At 45.0% G+C, this 17,296-nt stretch overlaps 1 protein-coding gene across 3 annotated transcripts in view; it reads right to left on the bottom strand.

Annotated features, from left to right (window-relative positions):
* TEX2 (testis expressed 2) overlaps window positions 1–17,296 on the bottom strand; it is a 117,787-nt gene that overhangs the window by 2,751 nt on the left and 97,740 nt on the right. For 2 of the 3 annotated variants that reach the window (XM_024234934.3, XM_054537256.2), the window contains exons 8-11: window positions 10,658–10,790; window positions 4,681–4,806; window positions 2,766–2,975; window positions 666–786 (exon numbers count right to left, since the gene is read on the bottom strand). In XM_024234934.3, coding sequence (XP_024090702.3) covers window positions 666–786; window positions 2,766–2,975; window positions 4,681–4,806; window positions 10,658–10,790 — 590 coding nt within the window. The remainder of the gene's footprint in view (window positions 1–665; window positions 787–2,765; window positions 2,976–4,680; window positions 4,807–10,657; window positions 10,791–17,296) is intronic. The other variant, XM_054537257.2, reaches the window with a different exon arrangement.

Consider the following 17,296-nt stretch of genomic DNA (forward strand, 5'->3'; position numbering starts at 1 on the left):
ATAAAACCCTGACAGACAACTGTGCTTCAAATATCTGATAAAAGTTTGATGGAAATAGCTCATCCCAGGGCCTCAGCTATACTGCTATTACCTTTGGTGGCCAAATGCAGAAAAAAGAGCTGAGAGAGTAAGCTCTGGCTTAATAAACTCCCAGACTACACTAGAAGCTACCCAGCGGAGGGAGAGGCCTGATTCATCTCTGGACTCCCAGGGCAAGTGGTACCTGGCACACAGAAGGGTTTCCAGGAATGTTTGTTGAACTGAACAAACTGGGCAAGGTGAACAGCACACAAGAACAGGGGCCAGCCTCCCTGCCCACAGGCTGGGTGCTAAGAGTTGGGCAAGGCCAGGCCTTGCATAAGAGAAGACAAAGCCTGAGAGTCCTGGCAGGCTTGCTGGGAAAAGACATCATCATTTTGCTCTGACCCAGATCTTTTGGGTTTCCTCTGAAGATGACTTAGTAATGTTCTGTGGATAAGTTTCAGGGCTTTGATACTGTACCTAAAGTTTTATTCCCATATTTGATCAAATGTAATACTCTTCCGGGATGAAGGGCACCATCAGATTTTCAAAAGAGGATCCTGACCCAGCTGAGGTTCAGAACCTTGGCTAAACCCAGAGCTTCTATACTTGGTGTGAAATACTAGATAACACTAGAGGTTTACCTGAAACTCTTGCTCCAGTTTCTTCTCTATCCAGTCTGTCACGTGAACTAAAGTCACTTCTCTCTCTCCAAGTTTTGGCCGAGCTTTCAGCTCCACATGTGGTGGCTTTCGGAAACCATACCTTTTTGAAGACAAGTAATAACCACATCAAAAGCAAAGCAAGGAATGAGACAGGCACTGACAGCAAACAGTTCTCATTTACATGGGGCTTTATCACTACTTAAAATGTTATTTTCTTCTGAAAATGCCCTCTAAAAATATTCCACACACAAAGTATGAATTGTGAACCCCCTGTGTTCTCTGGATGGTGTTAGGGCTGTGGCGGATTTAGAACAGTTCTGACAAACTGGGAGAGCCAGGAAGCACCACTGGAAAAGTCCATGACCTGGGCATTGGTTTCTGTTTTTTTCTAAAATGGCAATTACCTTTTTTCTTTCAATTTTTATAAAAGTAGTATATGTACATTACAAAAACAAAACATACATACAAGCAGATAAAGCAGAGAGTGAAAGACACACTGCCTCTCTCCGAATGTCATATCCCCAAGAGAGGACTACTGACAAAAGTGGGGTGAACTCCCCTTACATTCTCCTGTGCATATGTTGATCGGTAAGGTTCGAAACCTGTTTTTTCACCCTATACCCCAACAATACGCTTTTTATGACTTCCCGAGGGAGCAGACTGGCAATCAGAACTGTTGGCAAAGTATCCAGACAAGACCTTGTGTGCTATCAACTATCTAAAACCTTACATCTGTCATGAACCAGTGCTTTTGGAAATACAGTAAAAATGTCAAGTTGCCATAAATATTTCTAAACACTCTATACTTATCTTTATGGATCAATAACACATAGTTCAGCATTTGAGCATGCCTTGGGTAGTGCTATCCTAGAGCCCTTTTATTTTATCTCCCCCTGAGCAGAGGCGTTTAAAACTGATAAATCTAAAGAATTGGCAGTAAGGAGAAGAAATGTATCAATTTTAACTATTAAAATTTTTTTAAGGTTTGAAAGACCATACAATATATTAACAGTGGTTATTTCTGGATGGTGAGATTATGGGTTTTTATCTATTTATTTTCACCTTTTCCCAATCTTTCTCTCTCTTTTTTTTAACAATGAAAATATTACTTAAAAAAAGTATAAAAAGGCGTTTTAAAGTTTTATTGGGAAATACCAGCATTATCATTAAATGGTTAGTCAATTCAAAACCCCTCTTCTGATCATTCCTAGAAATCCTTCTGAATACCGATGGTATGTACTAGCACGTTAGTTTCACTCTATGATAGAACACAGCTATATTTTTGTTATGAGTGTAGTTTATGGTACAATGAGATCTCTTATGCAATCACTATTTACACTTATGCCCATTTTTGTAGGACTTAGCATGTCAATTTTAAATTGAGATTCACAGACAGTGATGCTGAACTCATCAGTAATTTATTTCAGTGACTCTCAACCCTGGCTTCATCACCCCTGACCCCTCAAATCCTGGGGGATAGGCCAGGCATATCTATATTTTTAGCAAGTCCCCAGGTGATTTTAACATGCAGCTGGGGCTGAGAATCAAGTCCTCAGACACCAAATGCACATACTCCTGACTCCTCAGCATCGAGGCCTAACTCAGGGAAATCTCCCTAACTTCCCAGACTCTGTTGGATGTGTGATCCCCATCTTTAAAGTAGGGATAACAATGGCATCTACCTCAACAGGATGCTATGAGGACTAATCAGGTAATGCAATTACAACCAAGGCCAGGCAGAGAATAAAGGCGCTATCTACAAATGACAGCTGTTATTACTGGCAGAACAGTTGGCTTTACAGAGGAGGAAGACCAATAATAGAAACAGCTTATCTCATAAACTTCATGTATTGACTTTAACTTTTCCTACCATGTGAACATGAATTCTTGAACGTGAATTCACCACTCACAGAAGAAAGTACCGTCAGATTTGCAACTAATATTAAGGTCCCATGAAAAATGGAAGTGCTTCTGCCCGGGAGAAGGTACTCTTCATAACCTCAAGGTTAAGCAGGCTGGGATTTTTGTGGTCATGCAATATGAGGAATCACTTATTGTCCCTGAGGGCCCTCTACGCACCATACTCGGTCAGTCGGGGGTGGTGGAATGTTGACCGCCAAGGTTCCTCTACATTCTTGTACTTCAACAGTGAGCAGCAGGGGTGTGTTGGAGACTTCTTCAATCTTCTTTTTAATAAACTCTGTCTCTGTTGCTTTTTGGAAATATTTTGACTTGGTAATTTTATCAACAAACCTCATAATCTTACTTGTTCGATGACCTCCAACGTACCTTCAAATGTGGAACACAAAGGGCGGTTAGCATGAACTTTGCTCTTTCACAGACAAAAACCTGTGGCTCTTCGTTCCCCTTACTTTAGAGCACCACTCGATGTTTTGGTTGGGGTGATTCTGTGTTGGGGCGGGGGGCATCCTGTGCATTGCAGGGTGTTCAGCAGCATCCCTGGTCTCTACCTACCAGATGCCAGTAGCACTCCCCCTAGTTATGACAATAAAAAATGTCTCCAGACATTGGCAAATGTCCTCTGGGGGGCCAAATCACCCCCAGTTGAGAACTACTACTTTAAAGAAGGTGTAAATGTCTGAAACAGCCCAAATCTTGACAATGGAGAGCTGGACAAAGTCCTCATGCAGAGGTTTCTCACCTGTCCTCCTTTATACTACTCCAATACCAGACAGAAATCCAATGACATATCAATCTCATAATCTCCATGCAGCAAGGGACAAATCATGCTGCATCAATAGGACACAAATCAGTAATTAACGGACTGTTTTTAGGTGGTGTCACATGGCTACCCTGAGTGGCAATTACTTTTCAAAGGGCTTGGAACTTCTTAAAGAAAAATGTAGCCTGGGCAACACAGTGAGACCCCCATCTCTACAAAAAACAAACAGAAAATTAGCCAGGAGTGGTGGTGTGCACCTGTAGTCCCAGCTACTCGGGAGGCTAAAATGGGAGGATCACTTGAGCCCAGGAGGTTGAGGCTGCAGTGAGCAATGATTGTGCCACTGCACTCCAGGCCTGGGTGACAGAGCGAGATGCTGTCTCAAGAAAACAAACAAACAAACAAAATGCTACACCAAGTTGACGTGCTCACAGGCCAAGAAAATAAGCTGTTGTATCAGGTCACATGTACCATGAGACTGCCTTCAGAAGAAAGGATATTTGCTTTTTAAAATCCCCCACAGTTCCAGAACATGACGAATAGTATGTGTTCAGGGAAAAGCAATCATTCTTAAGAAGGTCAAGCAGCTAGACTGTAAATAATACACACAAACTTTGGCACCAACTCCTCAAACATCTGAATTCTCATCTCCTGTAGGATTTCAAAAGTGAATAGGTTGGTTTTTTCTTATAAAAGTTTCTGAATTATTTGGCTTCTTTTAATCTTAGTTTCTTCAATTCACTTTATGTAATTAAAAGATCCTTGTGGATAGGCTATTTAAGCACTTTGATCATTTCATAGCCCAAGTAACAGGCAAAGAGTGCCCCCCTCCAAATGAAGTTCATGATCCAAAAGATCTGCTCAGTCATCAGCGCTTTCAAAATTCGCCAAAGAAAATCATCGGAATGTTTCTGCTTTGCAGGAACTTGCAGCTCAACAGAAGCAAATGCACTCCAGCTGAAGCTGAGGGGAGGGAGGTTCTCCGCTGGCTCCAGGGGGAGGGGGTGTGTGCTCGGTTCCTTCTGAAGGCTCAGGGCGATGCTTTTCATCATCAGCACACCCTTCAACTTCTCTATTATTTAATCAAACAGCAGCAGAAAGCCATTTGAGTAAGGAAAGCTATATGGGTCTTTTTGCTTGGTGGCCTGGAATTTAAACAGACCACCGACCTGGGATCTTAATCCAAAAACCATCCACTCAACATGGAAGAGGAAGGAAGATCACAGAGAAAGGAAGGGAAACAAGGTTCACTCCCAACTTGCTGTCCTGATCCCTGGAGACTCAGAGGCACAGAAGCACTGATCCACTCACCCTTCAGCCCCTGGGAGGAGCTGTTTGTCTCCCCCGCTGGGCTCTGGGGCATCGTCTTCCTCAGAGGAGCCAGCGCTGGAGGATTCCTCATCGCTGTCCGCCAGACAGAATGCCCGGGGCCTGCAACTGGACAGAGACAGAGTCACCACCACTGCCTGCCCTCACCCAAGCTCTGCTTAGAAAGAGAACACACACACCCATGCACACACACTCAACCACAACAGGGTCGGGATGTAACTGTTACTACATCTCGTCATTCTCTCCAACCCACCCAAAACAGAAGAGGCCCAATCCAAGAATCCTTGGATCAGCACAGATGCTCAGGACACTCTTCAGCACCAAGGCCTCTGACAGGACCACAGAGGCCTTGGACCCAGAAGAGGTTGCTTTTGAGCATGCGTCAGAAGGACAGGAGGTGGGAGTGTGATGCGCACATAAAATGCAGTGATTTCAACCAGCAGTGCAGCGGGAGCCACACGGGAAGATGAACAGAAAGAGCGGATGGTTGCAAGAGTGAGGTGACAGCTTATACTGGGGACATGGCCACTTCTCACCGATGATGGGATGTTGAGGCAAGTCCCTTGGCTCTGGCTTAGTTCAGCAACTCTGATGCTTTCTGGCTTAGTAACCCTCCAAGTGAGTTTTGACTCATGACTCCTTTCCAGTGAAAGTACATATTTCACTCTACACCTGCCCTATCTCCTGAGGGTCACAGAAAAAGCCAACAACCACATACACACACACAAAAAAAAGTCTCAGGAGACTCTAGGAAGCAACTGACATGAGAACCCAGGAAATTTTCTGGAAAAGTACACATCTAAAGACCATTCCTTTGACTGAAGTAAGGGAAAGCCTCGTGGGAGAGCAGTGTCCCTCACTCAACTCTCCAGGGTGGATGCTCTGTTCCAGAGGTGTGGGGTTGCTGGATTACCTGCAGAGGTGAGGGGTCCAGTTCCCCTCGGAGGGGACCTGGGGGCTTCTGGGCTGAGCCTTGGGCCTACAGAAAGCAGCTTCCTCCCTGGACCATGGCTTTGCTTCAGATAGTACTGGCAGGGCTGTGTCTGAGCCCAGAGACTTAAATGGGACAAAATGAACAAGGGATAGAGTAGTCTCTGAACACTATTACACAACCAAGTGGTCACCAAGCAGAGGCTGGTCATTGTATTTTTGACAAGGACACAATTACATGAACAAGGGAAGGCAGTGGGGCTCAGGGCCTATCTCCCTGCAGCTGCAGTCCTTTGGTTTTCCTGATGCTGTCTTTGGGCCACCAGAGGCCCACGGGGACAGTTATCTCCTGACCAACAGGAGCCAAAGGCACCCAAGGGCACAGCACACATGCCAGTGTGGAACTGAAGGCCCAGCAATGGCCCCAGCCCTGTGCACTGGGAGGGCAGGACTGAAACCTCTACCCTGAAAACAGGAGCCGGCTGTAAGAGGATCCAGACTGTGTCCTCCCTGGCAGGACACACAGCTCCTCCTCAACCCCACTCTGAAACATTAGAGCCAGCGCTCCAGCCAACAGGCTGGACTTCCACATTAAAGGGAAACTCCCTCTACAGAAACAAAAGCCTCTTGTCCCTGGCCATGGGATAGCACGTAACTGACTCTCCCTCCTTCCACCAGAGGCCTGGCTGGTCCAGGAAATGCTTATGTGTATCCACCAGAGGCCTGGCTGGTCCAGGAAATGCTTATGTGTATCTGCTGGTTGCAGAGCCATATCAGAGTGTGCTGTGGTTAGGAAGCCCTCACAGGAATCTTGTATTTAAAATGTATATAGCAAAATTCAATTCCTATGAAAGCCTAAACCGGGTCTTGGGTGAGGAAAGTCAGAGACATAAATCCCCAAAGATCACACACCCCTCTCAGAAGAGCATCGGAGTTCTCCATCAGTAGGATGGCAGTGCCTGAGGCTCTCTGAGCTCGTGCTGCCAGGTGTGAAATCTGTCCCCACAGCACAGGGAGCCTGCTCCTCACCCACAAAGCACAAAAGGCTGCCTGCAAGCTCTGGGACCCCAGTGAGATCTGCTGAGCCACTGCTCCTTGTGTCCCCACTGGGCCATATCATCTGGCAGCTCCAACCCTGGGCAGAAGATGCCAGAGGCTGAGCGCTGTGGCAAACTCTCAGGTTACTGAGTTAATCCTCTGCAGGTCACAGAACAGGACAAATTTTGTGGCTTGAAGTGAACACTTTAGGTAATGCTGTACCAGTTCAAGCTGATCAGATGATGTGAAAATCTGATTTTGACCAAGTGGTACCTCTGCTCTCCGTGCTGGGGGCGGTATTATGCAGCACCCAATACTTAGGAATTGTTAAGTGTAGCCCAGTGTTTGCCTGATATTCACTTTTATAAATGAACATGCATTTTATGACCTCAGCATGAACTTCAGAGAAAGATACACCGCACTTCCTTGTAGAAGATGTGCTGGAATGTAATCAGCCTACTTGTTTTAAACACACCTCAGAATTCCAGATGAGTGTGATATCCTTTCAAAGAGACACCTTAAAAGGCTTATTCCAGTTATGTTCCTTCTGCCAAAAATCTTTTGGAAATGTCAGATATATAAGAAAAAGTGAATTATTTTATCACTGACACTCTTAGACCAAATATTTTATTTCTTGGTCTCATAATCACCACCACCTCTGATGACTTCTAGCAGTTTCTCAAAGGTCCAAACCATCTACAAAGCAGGACAATTTGCTGTCACTCAGGATAGCTAAAAGAATGTCACGGACTCTGGAGGCAATTCTAAAAAGAAGCCCCCAAAATGCTTTAAATGAAGAACGCAAAATTACATTAAGAAGCCCTGTGAGATGTTTGCTTTGAGGGAGACCACACTCAAGAATGCACTAATTTTCTTTTGAGAAAATCGGTTCTATACACCTGCCACAGGCACACATGTGCATACACAACCACAAACTAGACGGAGTCACGGTGTAAACTGCAGGCACTCAGTGCCCAGAACACCAGGGGCCTGGGGGCAGACGGGTGGTTTGGGTAGATGTGAACTAGTAACCCAAAAGAGGTCAGATGGGGCCACCTTCTGACTTGGGGACTTGTACAAAGGGCCCAGACTGCAGTGGTGGAGCAGGAAGAGGCCAAGTGCCTTATAGGAAACACTTCACTTCCATGCCACTTTCCATTTAAAGGCCACCCAAGAGGTAGAGCGCTCCCTTTACTAACTCATTCTGGCCCTCTGCAGGGCAGTTCCTAAAGCAGAGGCTGCTCAGGTCACTATCTCAATCCCATCTGAATGTTGTATGTTATGTTACCTGCAGTGTGCGACAAAAGGACTATTTGGGAAATAAAAAGACTAAAGGAAAAATGCCCACGAAAATACAGCAGACACACATTTCAAAGGGAAGAGACTTTGCTAGGGCAAAGCTACACAGGTTAAAATCTCAGTCTCACCCTCAGGGTGCTAACTAAAGGTGAACAAAATTCCTACCAGTAAGGAGGACATCTCACAGGTTGAGCAGCATCTCCTCAGAGACTCCGCAAGAGCACAATCATTTGCACACTTGAACAGGGACTGAAAAAAGCAGTGAGATGAAGCCGAGGCCCTGCCAGGCAGGACACCAGTGAGCAGACCCTGATGTGGAGTGAGGCCCTGGTCAGGCGGCCATGGGCTGAAGGGAGAGCCTGCAGGAAAGGGCTGCGCTGGCCAATTCTTCAGACGTTCTGCGCTTTGGAGGTTTAATATTAAGGAAGATGTCAGTTCCAAAGGTCACACGCTTCAAATAACTAATACGTATGCTGACTCCTGTCCCTCCTCTGCTACTAAGCCGCATGGTGATTCCATAAACCTCATGACTGAGGAAGTGAAGTGGATTCTGGAGTCACTTCTGGGATTAGGTTCTTAACCACGGATGGGCTTTCAGAGGTTCACAATGCTCCTAGAAACTGTGAGCCAAATGGTGCATGTGGAAGCATTTTCAGAAAGAAGGACCCAGTGCTCTTAGGTTCCCGAAAGGGTCCTTTCTGAGAAAAGGGGTAAGGGTCCATTTTTCCAGGCCGTTTTCTCCCAAATGGAGTGCTTTTGGATTGTATTCCTCCTTACTTTTAAAAACAAATGACAGCCAACTACACATCAACATATAATTTAACACCCTCACAGGAAGAAGCAAAACATTTTATAACAGACTCTTCTAGAAAAAAATAGTACTTTAGAAATATAAGTGAAATATAATACCATCACATTCCTAAAGCAGAGGATCTTTTTTTCACTCAGTCTAGAGAAGCACAGCTTTCCAGAAACACATCCATCCTCTGATCGGCCAGAGTTTATGAACTTGAAACTGGGCTACGAGGGCTGCATGAATAGCAGTGAATGTGGACGCCTACGTGGCAAGCACCTCAGGGACTGGCCTGGTTGCCATCCCCGGTGCCCAAGATCCCCTTTGCAATGGAGTCCCTGCGCCTCTGTGCCCACACGGGGCTGTTTCTAGAAAGGGCTCCTTGCACAAACGCATCTGCCCGAGGTTGCTCTGCCACACTGTCTTTTTATTAGATCTCATTTTCAAGACTGCTTCTGCCTCAGGTGCTTCATTTTCTAGGCAGCTGGTTCTGCAACTCTGTTGTCATGAGCTCAGCTATGCGTGGGGGTGGGGTGGGGACAGCAGGACCAGGAATTGAGTCTGACTAGATCAGGACTCCAGCAATTCAAACTGGGGAAGTCTGTAAGACTTTCCCTGTCAGGAAAGCCTCTTAACTACTCCTGGTCTCGGTTTTCTCAGGCTCAAGAACTGTGCCTTTATGTCCAAGAACGTGATGAAAAGACAGGTTTCCTCATGGTTTCACATGGGACCGAACAAGACTCAGAAGTTACAGGGTATGGAATGCTATGTGGAGAGTTGATAAATACCACACTCACCAGAAAATATAAATCCACAGATTGCCGAATCCAAACATATTTTAACAAATAGAAAAATGAAAGGAAAATAGCACAGACACAGGTTAGATTGCATATAGCTGGTAAAATTCTCCAATTATTAAAATTGAAACATTTCATTAAATAACTTGAATAAATCAGAATAATCTAAGTAAAAGAATATTCTCCAATGTATAACCCAGCTCCCCCAATCTGCTACTACCACAAGCATGAATAAAAGCATTAGGTCAGTACCAGAACCAAGCAAAAGTCTAAGAGCCAGTATCTTATATTTAGACCCCGTGGAGGTAGCTCCTTGTGACATTTTCATGTCATCATACTGTTGATTCCACACAAAGGGCTAAAGATGTGAGAAGCAGCGTCTAGTCAACATTTTTAATTTGGTAAAAACAATAATATAATTTAAATTTATAGTCAGAGCAGTCATTTTAAGGACAGTAGGATGTCAAAGTTCCAGTTTGTCTATTCTAGGCATTTAAGAGGGAAAAAAATTAAGCTTCATGAGTTACCTCACAATTTTGGAATATTTACTAAATCAGACAAACCCTAGGCAGCAGATACACTATCTACAAAGAGAGGAATTTACTAGGCAAGTCAATATTGTATTATTTAGGGAAAATGCTTCTCAAAACACTTTTAGGAGCACCCTCTGCGCTACAAAATCAATCATCTAATTATAAATAATTCTGACTTTGTGATTAAAGCAGGTAGATTCAGCCTGCTCCACATATTGCTGTTTATGACCGGAAGGATCTTCATGATTCTATTCGAGGAGCATTTTATTGCTCGGATGAGTCTGCCCTGCTTGTCTGAGTCAGTGATGTTTTCTGGGTAATCAATTCCATGTGTACCACCGCCGGCACTGAGGTCAAAGGCGCTGTCACAGCTGAGCTGGGTCGGGAACTCACAGACCACTGGGGATGGGACTAGGAAACCATTCCCTGAAATGCTCTGGTCCAGGAGCACTACACAGAAGCTCACTCAACATCCAGGGGCCACTACACATCAAATCTGCTTCTCAAAGTCTGGAGGGAGAGGCTGGTGCCCCAGGATTGGATTAGTAAATTCATATATAGCCCCTTACCCTTCTTTGCCAATTTCTCCAACCTTCAGGGCTTCAACAAGAGGCTCTTTACCTAGTTTGGTCAAATTCATTTTGGTCTCGAGAGTCATCAGAAAGGACCCATTGTAGGACATTTCCAAATCAATCCAGAGTCCTGGAGAAATGGTGAAAAAACAGAAGGTTTTTTTCCCCCAAAAAAACACATGACTATAAATGACAGTATAAAAACTTACATTTAAAAATATCTGAATAGGCACCATATTGAAAGTCCATGTATTGTCCACTAATCTAGGTGAGAAGAGGACTGAGAGCGCATTATGCCATCAACACACACGAGAACAGGTCATCGAATACATCAAGCCCCTGGTAAACAGCCAGCATCTCAGGACCCATTCACAGGATCCTGAGGAATTCAGTGCACAAGTCAGCACTGGAAGGGTCCCATCCTCTGGCTTCTAAAATCTCCTTGTATTTAGTAAGAGGACATATGCTCAGCGGAAGAAAATGGCTTGACCCAGGGCAAAGCCAGGACAAGGCATGCTGATGCCCAGCCAGTTACGAGGCACAAGGGAAGTGCTAAGACTTCACTGTAAGCTGGGATGTTCTTTAAAGACTCATATGAGAACTGCTGTCTTTCTTAAAGTTCTCCAGTATTGGGAGTGGGACACAGAAAATGGCTCAGATTTAACAGGAAGAGTGACAAAAACGTTTAGGACCTTCCTTTCTTTCTGGAAACTGCCCACTGATGGGAACCAAAGAATTAACTTTCAATTCTCAGGATTATCCAGATACAATTGGATAATCACTTTGTACCTTAGGCTAAAAATCAGCTCCTTAGGAAAGATATTATGCCAGTGAGATCATATCTAAAAGGCTTGTAGCTTCATGGAATTTTACTGGGATGGCCGCTGATCAGTGGTTTAAAATGCAAACAGGGTTTATCTCATGACCCTCTTCTATTTGAGGATTCTATGATTTGTCAAGTATTTTTCTGTGATTTTTCAGACTCAGGGCTCCAGAAGACCTCATGGACTTTCTATCAAAATGTGATCCTTTAAGTGGGTGTTTAAATGTTAATAAACTTTTATAGATCCTCACATGACAAATGACATCTAAAAGAAAGCAGGAAATTAATCTAAAACCACCATTCACATACAGCATTGTTTTCAAGCAATTACAGTAAACAGCCCATCCCCTACACGGCCACCACCTCAGATAAAAGCACTGCTTAACCCCACCCAGCACTAATAGTGTCATTCCTCACTAAAGGCAGGATGATTTCCATTTTGTTTTCAACTAATTCTTTTTACCATAATGGAAGGTAATTATTTTCCATGAATGGCTGAATGGCCTGCTTTAATTAAGTGATACGGAGATCAATTGTGATTATCTTCTTTGCAGCAATACTCACAAAACTGTTGTATTTCTTGTTTACATTAAGCAGTTAGGAAGAATTAGCTTGCTCTTCAAAGGTACTATTACTGGAAATAAAGGGTATATCTGCTTTAATAAAGACATTTAGTTTTTAATCACTTCAGGAGAAGATTAGAGCAAAAGGCTAATATTAATAGATTTAAACTCAATGTAAAAAAAAACAATAAAGAAGATATTTATTGTTGTATAGTATTTCCAGCTTTGAGAATTAATATTCAAACTACCTAGTTATAATATACATCGAAACATAATCGTTTCTTTTGAAAATTCTAGTTGTTTCTAATAAATATTAATAGCATGCGTTGCCTTTGAAAATGAACATATTAAAGTCCCCAGAATTACACTTCTTACAAAATGGAAAGTTTTGCTAGTCTGTTTTTTAAATGAAGATATATGGATTTAAGCTTAGTAAACTGCTGGCTCATGCCCAGTCACGGGGACATTCCACCCAATGATGTGTGGTCCAGCGTCCCTGCCAGGAGCTGGGGGGTGGAGGAAGGCCCAGGGAAGAGCAAGGAGCCCAGTCACATAGATTGGGGCTTGTGTTTCACTGGAAGTTTCTTCACTTCTGTGCCATCAGTACCCTTGTCTGCACCAAGGAGACCTATACTGCCTCTTCCAGGGAGAGCTGTGTACACCCTGGCACCTGGCACAGTCTGACCAGGCAGCCTCCCTTTTTCTGCATTCACCAGCCCACCCTTACTTCTTGCTCCGTCTCCCTTGCTGCTGTTGCCAGGGAAGAGGCTGTACTGGGCAGCCATGGAGCCTGATATCTGAAGATGAGGCTTGGGCATCTGACTGAGCCTCTGCCTGGGGGAGGGGTCTGTTTTAAACACTGAATATGCCTCATGAGACCCACCCACAGGGCCCTGCTCAGCCCTGGCACTCATACAAATATGAAAGAGTCAAGAATGCTTTAAGAACTTTTTTCTTCCCCAAGATGCGGTCTCACTCTCACCCAGGCTGGAGTGCCACCTGGTACGATCTTGGCTCACTGCAACCTCCGCCTCCCAGGCTCAAGTGATCCTCCCACCACAGCCTCCCGAGTAGCTGGGACCACAGGGGTGCGCCACCATGCCTGGCTAATATATATATATTTTTTATTTTTGGTAGAGATGGGGTTTTGCCATGTTGCCCAGGCTGATTTCAAACTCCTGAGCTCAAGTGATCCACCTGCCTTGGCCTCCCAAAGTGCTGGGATTACTTTGGGAGGTGTGAGCCACTGCACCTGGCCTGGGAATGGTTTAAGAACTTTTAAAAGCAGACATGAATGGTAAATAAATATTCCAACAAATGACTCTAATATGATGTGCTTGCATTCAGATGAGGGTAAGAAGACTTTTAGCATTAAGTATAAGGGAAATTTGCTTTTGTAACAATGATTCAGCAGGCAGAACGTGACCTGAAAACCTGGGGACACGGGCAACTCCCAAAACTTGGAGCAAAGACCAACTGGTTATATGACAGGTAAGTCAGGAGGCCCCTGCCTTGCAAGACTGAAAGATGAAATTAACAGTTACTAGAAAGGTTGTCTTCCCCTTGGGGACTAACGTAGCAACAACGAGCACACGGGGACACACACTGCCCCATGAGCAGCATCTTCCGCTGTAACCCAGCTAAATGCTACTTAATCTAGAGGAATGCAGTTATAGGGCCCTTTCTTTTGTACTCTTGACAAATGGTAAGACTTAGCTGTAGGCATTTCACTGAAAATACTTTCTATAACCATGTGCCCTGGCTGGTGCTCAAGAACAAAACCAGAAATTGAGGAGCGGGACAATTTTTGATGCCTTTAAATAGGAGTAAGGCAGGCAGTTCTGAGAGGTTCTCTGGGAAAGGGGGCTGGAGGCATGCATATGAAGGGTCTTTTCCACATCACGTTGAGAGGTTGTCTAGTGGTAACCAGTGGCACCCAATTATTAACGAGCCCCTATAAAACTGGCACTTCAGGCTGGGTACAGTGGCTCACGCCTGTAATCCCAGCACTTTGGGAGGCCGAGGCAGGCAGATCACTTGAGGCCAGGAGTTCAAGACCAGCCTGGCCATCATGGTGAAACCTCGTCTCTACTAAAAATACACAAATTAGCTAGGCATGGTGGTGCGCACCTGTAGTCCCAGCTGCTAGGGATGCTGAGGCACAAGAATGGCTTGAGCCTGGGAGGCGGAGGTTGCAGTGAGCCGCGATTGCCCTACTGCACTCTAGCCTCTGTCTCAAAAGAAGAAGAAGAAGAAAAAAAAAAAAACCCTGGCACTTCATGCAGCAACACGAGTGACAATGAAGTAAGACTTAGTCAGTCTGTGTACAAGGACCTGGAAGGAGCTCAGATGCTGTTTTTCCACCCTTCAGTTTCACAGCGGCAAGATCAATTACCACTACCACCACTACACAGAGACACTGTGGCAAAAATTACAGCTTATTCCACCAAAAAGCATGTATGCTTCCTTAACGCACGATATCAGAACCAAAAGCACTGAGATGAACCCCTGCCCTCAGGAAGTGTACGTTTGAAGAAAAATCAAAGTGGCCTAGGCCAGCTGGTGCAGCTCAGACTATGATGCCAGATGGTATCATAAAATGCCTTGGCATATGTCCCCACAGATAAGGGGTGGCCACAACCACAAGACGCTCTTCTGCCTTCGGCTTGGTTTTCTAGTTAACAGACCCCATGGCCTCAGTCCTCCCGTGGCCGTGTGAATCTAATAATCTCACACAGTGGTTCACTGTTTTATTACTATTTAGGCATCTGTCTCACTGGAGTAGGCTTGAGAGGGCACCTGCTGCTCAGGAGTAGTTAAGGGAACCAAAACCCTGCACACCTAAGCTTGGTCCTCACATTATTTTCTCCTCCATTTCCTTCTACCTGTAACTATTAATAGCTGATTTCACTCTGAAAGTCAATATTTGGCATCCAAAGAACAAAACTTCTTAAAATGGAACATTTGATAACATATTATCGAGAACAGATGTTGGAGTTATTCAGCTCTGGGAAGAACACACCAGTGACTGTTGTGCTTCTGGCAAAGAGACTGGTGACATATTGCTCATTCAGATACTACAGAAAATTAGCAATTCCTTGTGTATGGATGTGTCTTTGATGACAGACATCATTTTTAGCTTTATCTACCTGTAACTGTCCTCTGAAATAGAGCTCCACCCCTTCAAGGTTGACAAACTGCAAATCAGGGTCCCCTGTCCCCCACCCAACCCATGTTCCACAAGAGGTATGATTTCCCCTTCCCACACTAAGCCCTTTGCACACTAAGTGTTTTTCTTCCCACAGCACAGTCTGGTCAGAGCCACTCCTATCAGCCCCATGTGCTAGAGTATGGCCCTGCCTTGGTGCTCAGGCCCAGGCAGTCCCCGTGGCTGTAGCTGCCCTCTAATGTCACTCTTGAAGTGACAAGAGTGCCACACTCTTGAAGTGTGGCGGGAGGAGTGGGCAAGTCATGACTGACTCTGGCTCCAGTTTTCTGTTATTACTCAGGTGGCAAAGTAGCATCAGTCCCAACACTGGATGTGAAGGCACCAGGCACACAGGTAGTGGATCCTGGTAGGATCCAGTCTGGAACACTGGATGTGAAGGCACCAGGCACGTGGGTTAAGGTCTGGATCATCAGTCCAGATGACTAAGGGCAGCTCCGGAGACAGACAAGGTTTCTATTTCTGTGGGACATGGTAATATTTCCATAGAATCTGAAGCATTCAGTCTAAATTTGGGCTGTTATTTGGTTATCTTGAAAACAAGGCAAAACCCAATAGGGTCCTCTGTCTATGTAGACACTCAGTGGCTATTTGCAGTTTTAAATTCATGCTGCAAACATCCTGAAGACTAAATGAATTCATCTAAGCCTGAGGGGTTGCGGTCTGCATCCTTGGATCATTCTGACCCTGCTGACACACCTGTGAGCACCTGTTCTGAAACCGCTGGACTCAGGCACAGAAGATAAAAACCTGCTGACAGAAGTGGCCCCCACCCAGCCTCTTCAGGATGATTTTATTAATACTAACAAAGTGGCCGGAGAGCAGCAGCTAACACTGATGCTTACTACGTGCCACGTGCTCTGAGTGCTTTACACGTAACACTGCATCTCTACCACACCCGAACGAGGCGGGCAGCACTGCCATCAGCACTTGAAGGATGAGGAAACTGAAGTATAGAGTGGTTAGTGGCTTCCCCACAGTTGTACTGCTGAATGGTATACAAGCAGGACCCAAACACAAGTGACCCGGCTGTAGAGTCAGTGCTCATGGGCAGCCTCTGACTGGGCCTAGACTCCATGGAACAGGTTGGAAGCGTGAGGCTGCTGCTGACCCGGGCAAGTCACCCCTCTCTGGGCTTTGGCTCATACACACATGGCAGGGTGGAGTGAGGCAATCTGACTGCCCTTTCAAGTCTCCCCAGTTCTTCAAGGGTTTTGAAAAAGAGCTATGTTTTCTAAACTTTTAGCCATAAGAAAAAAGATTTGGAGAGCATATACCAAAAATGTACTAAAAAGGTAACCCTGGTTATCTCTGAATGGTGGGATGATGGGTAATATTTTCCTTTTTACCTTTCCTGAATATTTCTATTTTTCCTACAATGAGTATTTGTTGAATGAATGAACAAACATTACCCTAATGGAGTTAATAAAATGAATAGAAAGAGTTTGGCTGAGTGGCAGGCCCTGGAGGTGGCAGCCCAGGGTAGGGATGAGGGCTGGGTAGAGGCGGCCAGTCTGGTGGGGGAAGGGTAACATACACAGGTTTCTGGACCTTGCTGTGTGGCCTAAAGGAAATCCATATATATCCCACAGGTAGAGCGGCTAGTTCCAGGGTGTGTGTGGAGTGAGGAGGCGTCAGAGCTGAGGCAGGAGGAGCACAGCCAGTTTCTAAGGGACACAGCTTGTCTATCGTCCAGCCATATGCCTTTGGTGGGAAGTGAGGCTGCTCTGGAAAAGGTGGTCATTTAACCTCATTCAATTCACTTGAGACAGGTGTGTGTTGGAACAGGGACAAGCCAACATGGCCATCGTGTGCGATTTCATTCAGAAGAACCACAGACTTGACTTCTTATAGCAGCAAGGCCATGAAAGCTGAGAAGGCCACTTTATTTTGTTTTGTTTTGTTTTCTGTTTATCCAGTAGGATCTGCCAGCTTTGATCTGTAGGATGGTCAACTGGAAACTACGGCCACCTCCATGCTAAAAGCCCTAACAGCAGCAAACAGGCAGCCATGATAATAACAAT

The sequence above is a fragment of the Pongo abelii genome, chromosome 19 (assembly GCF_028885655.2).
Source record: "Pongo abelii isolate AG06213 chromosome 19, NHGRI_mPonAbe1-v2.0_pri, whole genome shotgun sequence".
Lineage (NCBI taxonomy): Eukaryota > Metazoa > Chordata > Mammalia > Primates > Hominidae > Pongo > Pongo abelii.